This window comes from Ambystoma mexicanum, chromosome 3p (assembly GCF_040938575.1).
Source record: "Ambystoma mexicanum isolate Mex_15411 chromosome 3p, UKY_AmexF1_1, whole genome shotgun sequence".
NCBI lineage: Eukaryota > Metazoa > Chordata > Amphibia > Caudata > Ambystomatidae > Ambystoma > Ambystoma mexicanum.
In genome coordinates, this window is record NC_090925.1 from 786,941,194 (window position 1) to 786,954,233 (window position 13,040).

The 13,040-nt window shown below is 45.8% G+C and overlaps 1 protein-coding gene across 1 annotated transcript in view; it reads right to left on the bottom strand.

The window, feature by feature from the left end:
- Nucleotides 1-2,331, bottom strand: part of LOC138580876 (serine protease 33-like) — a 122,981-nt gene extending 120,650 nt beyond the window's left edge. The window contains exon 1 of the mRNA XM_069651766.1: nucleotides 2,124-2,331. Coding sequence (XP_069507867.1) covers nucleotides 2,124-2,169 — 46 coding nt within the window. The 5' untranslated portion in view covers nucleotides 2,170-2,331. The remainder of the gene's footprint in view (nucleotides 1-2,123) is intronic.
- Between the last annotated feature and the right edge of the window lie 10,709 nt (nucleotides 2,332-13,040).

The window sequence follows — 13,040 nt, forward strand, 5'->3', positions numbered from 1 at the left end:
CCCCTGCTTCAGCAATGGCTCTGCACAATCAATTAATTCTCTTCTTTACATTGTTCTAAAACTAAATATGAGATGGGATGTAAGGAGGTGTAGCTTGCTGTCAAATTACAAATTGTAAAACATTGAAAACTGGCCTCAAATCCTATCTCTCCTATTTTACCAATTATATAGGTTGGGGAGGTAGCTCAGCGCCAACGCGTTTGTCTTGGAAGCAAGACAACGCATAGCAACACAGGTACAAATCCCGGTCTCCTGCTTAGAAACAGCACTCCTGTATTAAGCGTGTGATACAAGAACGATTATAATCATATTATCCTGGTGAAATAATGTTACTATGTTGGGTATGTGGGAGAATTTCCAATGGTCCGGGTCTGTAAGAAACCACAAACATAACTGAAAAATATGCTGCATACAGGGAAAGTAAAGTCAGTAATGTCGTACTATGTATACTTGAGGTTGTGCGGGAGGGGGAAAGAAGTCGAGGAACCGCGCAAGTGGACGGGGTTGGTCTACTTTTTTCAGAGGGTGGATGCCGCCCTCACACCTTGTGTGTTTAAGAAATAAACAAAATAAAAATAATATTAACGGGCCGCATTCGGGAATCGAATTCTGGCCTTGCCGCAGCAATTGTTGGTCGTGGAGCTGCAAATTGTCTCATATTTACATCTTACTATACAGGACATGTTGTGTTACAGGTTCTCAGATTTAAAAGGTGCATGCATTTTACACTTCACCAGCAAGGTAATATAAAATATGTTATCTTAGCAAATGCTTTTTGTCGTGTGTGATTTTTTTCAATCGTGACAGACACGCCTAAATGAACTGTGCATATTTTACTTTGCCGCCCCCTGACGTAACTTCCCAATGCTTGTCATTTACCACCACTTTTTTGTTTTTAGGACCTGAGGCCTGGCAATGATATTACTTGTTCTGGAAGTTAGGGCTGCTCTACTGGGGGCTCGGAGCATAGCAATATGGGCCAGAATAGTAAGCTTTTCCCCGAGGCCAAATGTTGCCGGTCCTCCCCTGGCCACCTATCAGGGAGAGGTGGCCTTTTGATTTAAAACCAGCCCCATGGGGCTAAAAACACATTTGGCCCTCTCCACCTATGGGGAGCTCCAGTCATCAAAGTGCCTGGGGCACAGCAATCAGTGACCACCTGGGAGGTGGCAGCAGCAGTGTTCACAGTGCTCCCCTAACAGGGGGAGTGCCAGCATCGATGCCCAGGCCTTGGCGGTGTAACGCATACATGCCAACCCCCCCGATTTAGGTGGGAGACTCCCGATTTTTTGATGAAAAATAGTGCTATTTTTTTACTTACTCCTGCCTAAAATAATGAAATCCCCAATACAATCCTATGGGCAAATTCCTGTCTCCCGCTTTCTGTTTCAAAATCTCCCTCCCAGGTGGTCGAGAATGTTGGCATGTATGGTAACGGCACAGAGCACAGTGCCTCTAACCCTTTAGCAGGGTTTTTACGTTATATCTGGCACTCATGCCAGCTTTTTTAAAAAAAAATTCAGAGTAAAGAGACCCTCACATGCACGCGCACACACGAGGGTCCCTTACTCTAGCTTTTCCCTTTAATCCATGGTGTGGCTCTCACGCTGGGGTTCCGATTTGTTTGCTTTTCTTATATGTTGGTGTCCCCGGCATGGCTTTATGGGCCAGGGATCCTTCCTTCAATCCCCCAACCGGGGGTTACAGATATAGCTCAAGCGGCAGAAGGCACACCTGGTTCCACCAGTAACCATTTACAGCTGAAATTAAGCCAGTAACTCCTCTGAGCAAACTGCTTAGAAATACACTGGCAGGCTAAAGTTTGATGTACTGATTTATTTAGAGAGGTCAAAGAGATCCAAGGAGGATGTGTTTTGGGCAGGAAGGGGCAGTTAGTGGGTGGGAAAGGCCATATGGTTGTCATTGCAATGGGCAGTCAATGGGTGCGTAATTAACGAAAAAACACCCACAAGCTCTGTGTCCCACTTCAAATGTCATCTCCCCCCCCCCCATCTGTACTCCAATGCAAAGGTTTCGTTTATAGGTGGTGCTTAAGCGCCATCTAATAGCCTAAACTGAGACTCTTATTCTGGCCATTAGCCTTTCTAACATTCCAGACTCACCCATTATGAGGAACAAGAGGACAGACCGGCGTGAGCAGTGCCCCATGATGTCAGTCTCGGATACTCTTCTGGGGTGTCTTTGTTGGTGAGTCGGCTCAATCCAGCGAAGAAGGCTCCCTTCCTTCCCAGTTTGTGTGCAGGAATGATGGGTCAGCCAAGATGCTGCCAGCCTCTTCTGGAAGATCAGGTCTCGCCCCTCCAGTTTTATCTCCCCTGCCCCTGTTTGCTCCTCCCCTACATCCTCTTTTATGGGTTCTCCTCTCGCCCCTCCACACCCTCACCCTTTTAATCTCCTCATCCGGTGACGGCCAGGCCCTTGTTTTGGGACCAGCCACATAGGTGTAACCGGGCGCAATCGTTTTCCTCCTGGAAACAGGGATGCAGACAGAGGCAGGCCGAGGCCGCCAGAACTCACTTAAACCACTAAGGCAACTCTGGGGGGTACTAGGTTCGGCCAATCGCTCTCTGATAGGGTCCTTTTCGCAGGTATCGTAAATCTGTGCCCGTTTATTTCCTAGTAATGAGCGTTAGGTGTACAATAATTAAATGTACACATAAAAAGTTCAGGTATTTCCAATAACCATTTTCAGGAGGAGATTTCCTGGAGATACAATGCTGGCAACGCCCAGTGGCTCAGACACACACATGACATTAATACACGAAGTAATACAGCAATTAAAACTGAGTGACGGTCACCCAATGGTAAAACGACTTTAAAAGCAGTGACTGATCCTCCAGGACTTTACTAAATCCCAGCTTTGCACACTTCCTTGCTGGTGTGCTCCACGCCTGCCTGTAAAGGATGCCTCACGGGCCACCTGCCCTGTGACATTGCCCCAGTGCAACATGGGTCAGGACTTCCTTAATGACAACACCTGGGCCTCAGCAGTGTCACGTGGGTTAATGCGTGTGCACGTGAGTAACTTTGCCTGACTCCATTGCATACTCTGCGATTGGGACACTCAGTGCAAACCAGTAACTCAAGTAATCATCTGAGCTTTCAATAAATAGATACAACTAGCAAAAACTACCTGTACCCCGCACTGGTTCTGTAGACAGACATCATAACACTCTCATCAACTGCTGAAAATCAATGATCCTATAGGTCACTGTTCGAAGTTGCGTATCTAGTGATGCGCTTTGCACTCTGAAGTAAACTGCACTGAGAAGGGGTGCGTGTGGCTTGCTGACATATCCTGCACGATGCGTGGAGGTGAGAGTAGGCATGCTGCAGCATACTGGGACCTTCTGTGCGTTCTCCCACCTGTCGCCTCACTCTCGCCCCTTGTGGTGCATTGCAGTGCAAATATCTCAGAAACGGTGCATCCTAGAGCCCTGTAGTGTGGTTTTTCGGTCCTTTGAGTTTTGTTCCTCACGTCGAGAAGCTAAAATTAGCCTTGTCTGGTCCTTCGACGACCACATTGATGTTTTACCGATTTCAGGTAACCATCTCATGTGTGAAGCGGTGGAAATCCGGGGAAAGGGGTGGGGTGTCCAAGTGTCAAGTACCCAGTAATGTTCGGAAGGTCCTAACAGCTATTCAACATGTGGTGCAGATTGGTAGAACGGTGTGGAATTGTATAAGGAACAAACAACACATGTTCTGCTTTATAGAGATAGAGATTAGCACATGGAGATCATTAGCGACCTCCTCGCAAACAATGTGAATATTTGAGCGCAGTCAATAACTAATAGTATTGACTGCATTCTGACCATTCCTCTTTGCAAAGCAGATAGGGAAACAACAATGCAATCCGCAAGCATGTTTTCTGTCAACAAGGCACTTCTTTTCTGGGAGGACCTTTTTTCATGGAAACATCCTATTTAATACTCAAAAAAGGAAGCTACAACATGGGAATATGCTCTCACTTTCTGACAGATAAACCATTTACTTTTACATGACATCTCATGCATGTGCGTGTCAAACTCAATTCAGTCTAACCACTTTTTCAATTAATATTCTTAACTTATGAAGACAACCTTCCTATTTAAACCTACGAACTAGAACAACATCCAATTTACTGAGTTTGTCTACTTACTTTACTCACTATAAAAGTAACGTTTTTACCTCCCCTCAAAAACTCTAAAACATGTGTTGCTAAAACCACTATTTGCTTATAGCCAAGCTGAGTGAGGTAGAGAAAACATACTTGTAGTTCCATATATTTGTTGAGGGTAAAAGGTGCTTCACCCAGAAATGCTTTACAAAAGCAAATAGCCAAAGGATGGGCAGTCCTGGGCCAGGTGTCATACATTGGTGAGACAGACAGGGAGCCATTGAAGAGTGGATGTTCGGAAATGAACGGAAGAGCTATCAGGGACAAGACAGACATGATACAGACAGTGGCATGTGGGAGGGCATAATGCAGAATGGAGTAAGAGGTGATAGGAAGGCAGGTAGGGGAAGTATCTTGGGGGTGGGTAGTGTGAGAAACCAGAAGTTGTCTCACCCACTAGTCCCCAGGGATCTGTCATCCAGGTGGCCAGGACACAGCCATCGCTTTTGGATCCAGTTCCTGGGGGTGGACCAGTGCGGGAGGATCACCTGGGTGAGGGGTCTTCAGGGAGTGGGAGTGGGACACCGGATGGTGAGACGTGGTATCCCCTTCCTTGTAACACCTTTACCCCGTCCTACCAGGTAGGATATTTAGGAACTCTACCCCTCACGCCCTTTACAACACAAACACTTTCTCACGGACAGCCTGCTATGAGAGAAAACAGACTAACAACCGAGCAGCATACCTGACGTGTCGCAACACAATGGTCAGATGAGGTCAGGCAATTACTGACCATCGCACACACCTGACTTCCATTACACTTCCGCACACGAATAAAAGGCGGAGCACAAGAGCACACTCTAAGTGAGGCAAAGCACACGAGGAAACAGCAGTTTCAAGACGGCAGCTGAATGAGAGAGGTAAGACAACAAAACAGGAGGGGATCGCAAGGAGGGAAATTCCCTTGACCTTTTTGACAAGGAACTGTTACAAAGAAAGCATAAGACCACGAAACCAGGCTTAAGAATCCTGCATTGTGTGTCGGAGATACCCAAGGGCCTCCCTCATCAGTACTCAAGGTGGGGAGAATCAACAGCTGCCATGGTACCGTCCTTGGGTACAAGAACAAAGCAGCTTCAGTGAAGTCAACACAGCCGGTGAGTTGGGAGACCAATACAAAACTGGTCTGTGTTGAAGCCAAAGTTGCAAGCAGCAACATTTTATGGTGAGCTCCTGAACAAACATTGTTAGAATACGTGTGATAAGAAAAGCCAGTGAAGTTGAACTGCTGATCAGTGATTGAACTTTAAAGCAAGCTGCAATTCCTTTAAGAGAGTAGTCAAGCACTGTGTGGGTGCTCAATCGAAGGTCTCTGTAAGGTATCCATCCGAGAAGTGATAACAGTAGATAAATCTGGTCCGAGGCCGGTTTAGGGAGACCAATTAAAAAAGAACAAATAAATGTGAATCGAAAGTGGTCCTGCGACGGGTCAAGCAAAATCCTGCACACAGTCAAAAGTTTTTGATTTTGATGAAATACAGAAAGTTTGGAAAAGTATATGAATTTGGTCTGAGCCCAGCAGAGGGAGACCAATTGAGGGAACATGGCATTGAAGCAAAAATATAGTGGAGGTTAAAAAGACAAACCTACTATGTCTTGTGATTATTCAGAATGTGCAAGTGCAGAGGGAAGAGTGGAAGTGGGGTAGGTGCTGGGGTGTCCGTGCTCATGGGTGAACAGCAGATGTAAGTGCCTCGTGTTGGTAAGTGCTATGAGACGAGGTGCCACATTAGGTGCGTAAGTGCAAGTCTACAGGATGCAGGCAGGTGGGTGCTGAGGAAAGTGCTGTGAGTAGGCAGAGGCGGGGGAGATTGGGTGTGGAAGGCTGGGACCCCGAAGGACACATAAGGGCCCTGGTCACCAATCACAGCGACTCTGAGATTAAGAGCACCTTGCTTTCTTTCTCTCCAGCATAAATGTGCCGGAAAGAATACACGCTTACTACTGCGAGGTGAGGCTGCCTCCTTGGAGCGGCCATTATAAAGTCTCTTACTGATTATTGTGCTTTTATCTTTATGCTACATTGTTACTTTGTTTTTATTTCACATCTGTTTAGCTAGTTTTGAGAATCTACTATTTTAATATTGCTGGTCCTCTGTGAGGATCTAGTTTTGCTTTGCTCGCATTCTCCCAAGTCCTCTCTCTTTGTCGAGGGTTGCGTGTCCCTCGCCTTACTTTCTTTCTCTCCAGCATAAATGTGCCACAGAGAACACCTGCACAGCAGACGGGCGCAGGGGGCACGCCATCAGCATGCCAAAGGGCGCTTAAGGCAAGCCTGTCTGTGCCCGTCCGTGCACAGACCGGGCCATGGATGCTGCCATCAAGTGGTTCTGTCCCTTCTGTGCAGAGTATATCGCAGGCAGATCCTCTTGGTCTGGCCCCAGCAGACACTATTTTTCCTTTCAATTTTGACAGAAGGTCTGTTCACAGTGTTATTTTAATGAATGACTCGAAGTCCATTATGAACAGTTTCTTGGTCAATGCGCACTCTTTGGCAGCGCATGCTCAAAATTGTAAAAACCTGGTCAAAGACTATCCCCGGGATGTTGTGTTTATTTCAGAAACCTGGCTAGGTCCTCATTCTGAACCTGTTGTGATTCAAACCCTCCCCCCCAACTATGAGCTGTAGCGCTGTGATCGCAGGCCACCACGCCCAGGCGGTGGGGTTGCTGTAATTTTTCATTCAGATTTTAAGGTTCTCCCTATCCAATTTGATCATGCATTAAATATGGATGGGATCCTTAATGTATTACACTTTCAGCTACCAAAACCTTATTTGTTCTTTTGATATACCTCTCTCAGTGCTAAGACCGCATGTTTTGTGATGAGTTTCCTGATGTCGTTGCTAAGTTGCATAAGAAATACTTTAACCTGATTAATGTTGGTATTTTCAATCATCTTACTAATAAATCCTACTGCTATAAAGCTGCTTTATTTTTGGCTACAACGTCTGATCTGGGTCTCTCCCAGCTGGTTACTTATCCTACGCATCACCTGGGGAATACCCTGGACCGTATTTTTGCTACTTGTGCAGCTTTGTCTGTTTTTCCTGCATTTCCTATCATCTGGCCTGATCATATGGTGGTCCCTTTCTCTACGACGGCGGTAGTCTCTCTTCCTCCTCACCCTCTGCAGTTTACCTTGAAGCACGGTTTGCATTCTTTTTCTCCTCAGAATCTTACTTCTCTGATCCTTGAGGACTGCATTAACGCCCCCCTCTGCATTCTTGAGACAGTTTGCCACACGTATGAAGGAATGGTTCGGTCAGAAAATGTTATTGGCCAAAAAGATGGCCAATAATAAAACAAATACCTAAAATATATATTTTTTTAAGTCCCTATGCAAAGTTTTGAGCAAATGAAGCTCAAACTTTAAAATTGCAAACACTAGGGGGCATCCATTTTGTGAAATGGATGGCGCCTGTGCTTGCGTTTGCGGCACTAAAGAAGCAAAAGCCAGCCAGCTGTAGTAAACAAAAGCTACCACTGGGTGGCTTTTGCTTCATTGGTGCCTGACTCGGAGGACGGGGACCAGAGACTACAGGCAGGAAAGCTGCAGCTGCATCTCGGTAAGTGCTATTTTCTTTTAAAAAATAAGCACTAGCTGCGGTTTTTTTTCTAAGTTTTCCGGGCTGGAGGAGCCCGGAAAACTTAGAAATAAGACCACAGCTTTTAAAACGTTGTATTTATGTTTGCGGTAGCTTCAGCTTGGAGCCCTCTGTTCTAGCTGCCATGTTCCACAACAACTGCAGACGCTGGAGCAGATGCTGTGGGATAGCTAAATATAAGGCATTACAGTAATCAATATTACTGATTACCAAGGAAGATGCCATCGGAGCATGGAATTTCAGTGGAATGCAAGGGAGAACTTTCTAAGGGTCCACAATTTGAATAGAGCCTTCTGACAGGAAAGATAAACCTGATCAGCCATGGATATCAAGGCCAAGATTTTGACACCTAGGTCCTTCACCGAAGAGACCAGAGGGGGAAAAGGACCAAGGCTTTCGGGCCAGAACTCATGGGTCCAAAACAGAGAGGGGGGGGGTGGTGCCCACCACCAAGACTTTGGTTTTCTCACAGTTCAATTTGAGCCAATTCAAGGTCATCCAATTGCCAACAGCCTTTAAGCAGCTCCACAGACGACCAGCCGTCTCAGGCTGAGTTAAGTCCAGCAGCACAATAATTTGCGTATTATGCCAAGAAGTGGCTGAATTTACATATTGAACAAGGTGGAAGACAACGAATAGCCCTGAAGGACTCCACACAGCAGTGGAACTGAAGGAGAGCAAATGGGAGGAAGGGACACAGATTGAGAACACCCTGCAAAAAAGGAAGAAAACCAGGCCAACAATTGACCAGAGAAGGCCGCAGAGAAAAGGCGGGCGATCAGGGTAGGATGGTGAATGGTGTCAAATGCCGCTGACAGATTTAACTAAATCAGGGCTCCCACCCCACCCTGGTCTACCAGACGAGCCAAATCATCAACAACTGAAACCAACACGGATTCTGTGCCTCAACCGGGGCAAACCCTGACTGAAAAGGGTCAAAGAAGCCAGATGATTCCATAAAAGCACTAAGGAGAGGGGAAAGCAAAGACTTGAGCAGTTTCATTAAAAAGGGGAGCAAAGAAATGGGGCAAAAGTTGGAAAGGACTGAGGGGTCCAAACCTGGCTTCTTCAACAATGGAATTATAAGGGCATGTTACGGTTATCAGGGATCACCCTGGAGAAAAAAGGAGTAATTGTCAGCACTGGTGAGCCAAGGGGCAATGTCGTCAGAAACACTCTTCAAAACTGAGAACGGAAGGGAATCGCTAGGGGACACTGATTTTAGACTTTTAATGGCTGCCAAAACCTCCTTAACTAAAAACACTGGAAAGGAGGACCAGAGATCAATTGCTTTGCCCAGAGGAGTGGGCGGGCTAGAAAATGGCCCAAACCGCCCCTCTTGACGGCATGTCAGATGAATTGCTTTACAAACAGTGGTTAGCTTATCATCAAAGAAGGACAACAGAGAGTCACAAAGTTCCTGAGAAGAAGGAATAGCAGGCTGAGATTTAGCTTACACAGTTAAAGATTGAACGACCGCAAATAAGGCTGTAGGTTGATCAATGGCCTGTTCAATCTTAGTGCTAAAATTGATTTGTTTAGCTACCACTATTGCTTTTCAGTATTTTATGGTAGCAAGATGATAAAGGACTCTGTCAGAAGGCAAATAAGTCATTCTCCATTTTCTTTCTGCCTGCCTGCTGTCGAGTTTAAGAGTTTTAAGTACTACTATGAACCAGGGTTCAGAGTGATGAGGTTTCACAGGACAGTGTTTATAGGGTGCAAGAGTATCTGCCACTGACTTAAAGGAATGGTTCGGTCAGAAAATATTATTGGCCAAAAAGATGGCCAATAATAAAACTAATACCTAAAATATATATTTTTTTAAGTCCCTATGCAAAGTTTCGAGCAAATGAAGCTCAAACTTTAAAATTGCAAGCAGTAGGGGGCATCCATTTTGTGATTTCAGGCAGCCTCCTCAGCTCTGCCTTTGCAGCACTAAACAAGCAGCAAAAGCCCTCTACTGGGAGCTTTTGCTTACTGCAGCCTAAGCAGAGCTGAGGAGGCTGCCTTCACTTTCATTTTACGTTTTCTGTGCTCCCCAAGCCCAGGGAAGCACAGAAAATGTAAAATGAAGGAAAAAAGCAGAGGCGCACCAATTAAAAATATAACGTTGTTGTATTTGTGATTGCCGTGGTTGGAAAACCACCCAAAGTGATAGCCACGGCAGGCAGAAACAACGCGGTTGTGTTTCAAAAACGCTGCGGTTTTTCTACGGCTTGGAGGAGCGCGAGAAACTTAGAAAGAAAAACTGCAGCAGTTTTGAAACACAACAACGTTGTATTTATGTTTGTGGTAGCTTCAGCTTGGAGCCCATAGTGCGTTAACAGTGCGTTAAATTCAAATCAATGTGTCTGGTTCAGAACGCTTCTATGAAATAGGAGCAGAATACCTTCAAACGAAGTTCTGCTCCTATAAACCCTGCAGGTCACTTCATTCTCATTCTCTGAAAACCATTCAGCCTCCATGGGCTTCTCGGGTCGGGGGCTGTGCTTTCTCAGTGGCCGTGGCAAAGGCCTGGAATTCTCTTCCTCTCTTTCTACGTGCCATTAAGGCTCACTGACCATTTCGCCAGGCTCTGAAAACTTTTCTCTTTTAGTACTTTTGGTCTCCTTTTTGGTTGGTTCCTACCTCTGCAGTTGTGAGCACCATGAAGCCTTTGGGCGAACGTTGCGCTTTATAGGTTCAGATAAGTTAAGATAAGATAAGATAAGATAAGAGAGGAGGGAGGAAGGGAAGGAGGAGGTGAAGAGGAAAGTCTTGAGGAGCTTCCGGAATTTGAGAAGGTCCTGCTCAAGACGGAGAGGGAGGGGGAGGCTGTTCCCTATGAGGGAGCCAGCTGAAGAAAGTGATTGGTCTCTGACCCTCTGAATAAGACCATCTAAAAACAATGCCAATTCAGCCCCTGTTCCTCCCCAAAGGCCGAAAATGTCATCAACATAACAAGTGTAAAAGAGCAAACTCGTTTGGGCTCTGGTGTCTTGTAATATATGGTGGTACTCAAATTAATACATAAACACATTTGCATAAACAAGGAGCCATACTGGCCCCCATTTAAGGAGAAACTATTGCATTGCAGCTATCCCCTCAGCATATGGTATTGAGGTATATGGACTGACTACATCATATGCAAACAGAGTCACATGCGTTAAGTCAATTGTCAAATCATTACGTTTGCATAGAAAGTCATTGGTGTCTTTTAAATAAGTTGGAGTGTTCATAATCAAGGGATGCACAGTAAGGTCAATGTATGGTGCAAGAGGTTCCAAAATTGAGTCAGTAGGGGCCACGAAGTGGCGGCCTGGAGGATTAAGTAATGTTTAATGCTCCTTAGGAAGTGTGTAAAAAATAGGTGTCAATGGATCAAATTTAGTCAGGAAATTCTTGGTGTTGTACGTTATTAGGCCCCCAGATTCCGCTTTGTCACTAACATCTTTAATCAATATCTGTAGCTGCTGGGTAGGATCTGTATCTAATCTCATGTAAGTGTCATTATCATCAAATTGACTAATCCAGCTATACTTACTCATGCCAAAGACCATCCAAGGGGAAAGGAGATGGACAGCATCCTCAAGAAAATTACTCTGCTGAAAAGCTTGACATCCTAGGAGAGCTATCGAAGCCCCATAGCCAGTCCCAGACCGACAGTGTGGAAATTAGCACCTGTAAGGGAATATAATGCAGTCAAAGTCAAGGTAGTCGAAAAATGAGAAAATACATCTTCTTCCTGGGTGCAGAGGCCAGGGAAAACATTTGATAATGGGATGTAGCAGCATGGTGCGCAGAAGTCCCACAGACACAGAGGTTTCCCCAAACAAAGAAGAAGCAATTTATCTGTATCACACCAGTGAGAAAGTTAAGAGATTCCATTCACTACTCTTCACTAGCATTGCGGGAATCACAGGACTGCAAATTGTCTGCGACAAAAATGTAGTAGCAGCAACAGGTAACTCTCCTGACTCACCAGAGGATATCAGGGTTCCAGAAACATAATCGGACAGCACTGCAAGATCCAGATCAACACAGGCAAGTGCGGCAAAGATCCAAGTCAGAGGGAAGCAGACTCCACACAAATTCTTGCCCTCACTAAATTTCAAGATAAGGGCAGGCCCTTAAATAATCTGAGGTCAAACCCCTTCCAATCCTCTTTACTGCCACTTTATGGTACAATAACAAGATAACACAGCTTTGAACACAGGAGTTTCCTCAATACCCTCAAGCACCACTGAGGGGGAGGAAGCTGGCAGTGAGCCTCATCATGAGTTGAGCAGTATCCCGGCTGTAATACCGCCCAACTGTAATAGCTTTAGCGCCCACTGGTCCGGCGGGATTACCGTTGGATCACGGGTTGGACGTTAACGGTAAATCCCCATTCCCCATTGGGTCCATTGAATCCAATGGGGCATTTACGGCACTAATACTGCACGCTAATACAACCACTGGTAATACAGGGCGCTAAATGGGATTTTCACCTCCAGAAAAAAGCTGGAGGTAAAACAGCCCATTTAGCACCCAACTCGTGATAGGGCTGGCCCCTAAATGCAGTGGTAATACCGTTACCGCTGCATTTAAGGGCTACATCACAACTTGTGATGAGGCCCAGTGTGGGAAGCTCAAGTAGGAGTTGAAGGAAGGAGTTGATCAAGGTGTAACGAGAGAGAGGGGTACTGAGGAGAGAGCTTGAGGATGGGGATGCTCTGGAGTGGGTTGGATATAGAGAGAGGGGTCATCAGGAGGAGAGGGGTTACTATAAAATTCAGAGTTGAACCATCAAAAATAGAAAATGAGTTGTGAGGAGGTTGGAAGACACTCAGTACCATTCAGATGCAGAGTGTGCTGGAGAGTAGGGGAAGAACCACCCAGATATCAATTCAGCTGGAGGGGGGAGGAGGTGGAAAGCATCCGTAGCAGAGAGAGAGCGAGGAACAGGAGGGGAAGATACCATAATTATAGATGAGGAGGTGGGAAGCGAAGAACTATCTCTTTTAGGAAACGTGAGCAGGGAGTTTCCAGTTGAACAGGTCAGTTCAGGACAGAAATTAGGAAAGACAGAAGGCGGTATGAGATGGTACCATCTCACCAGGGTCAGGGAGATTTCAGAAGATGTGGTCAGCGAAGAGGTTTCCCAGGGACCAGGACCCTAGAGAAGGAATGTGGATGAATGCCATAAAACATTGCAGGTCCTGCCCCAAGAGCCTGGGAAAGTAAGTCAGTGATGGCCTCTCCCCATGCCTTAATCTCCTCGAGAAGACT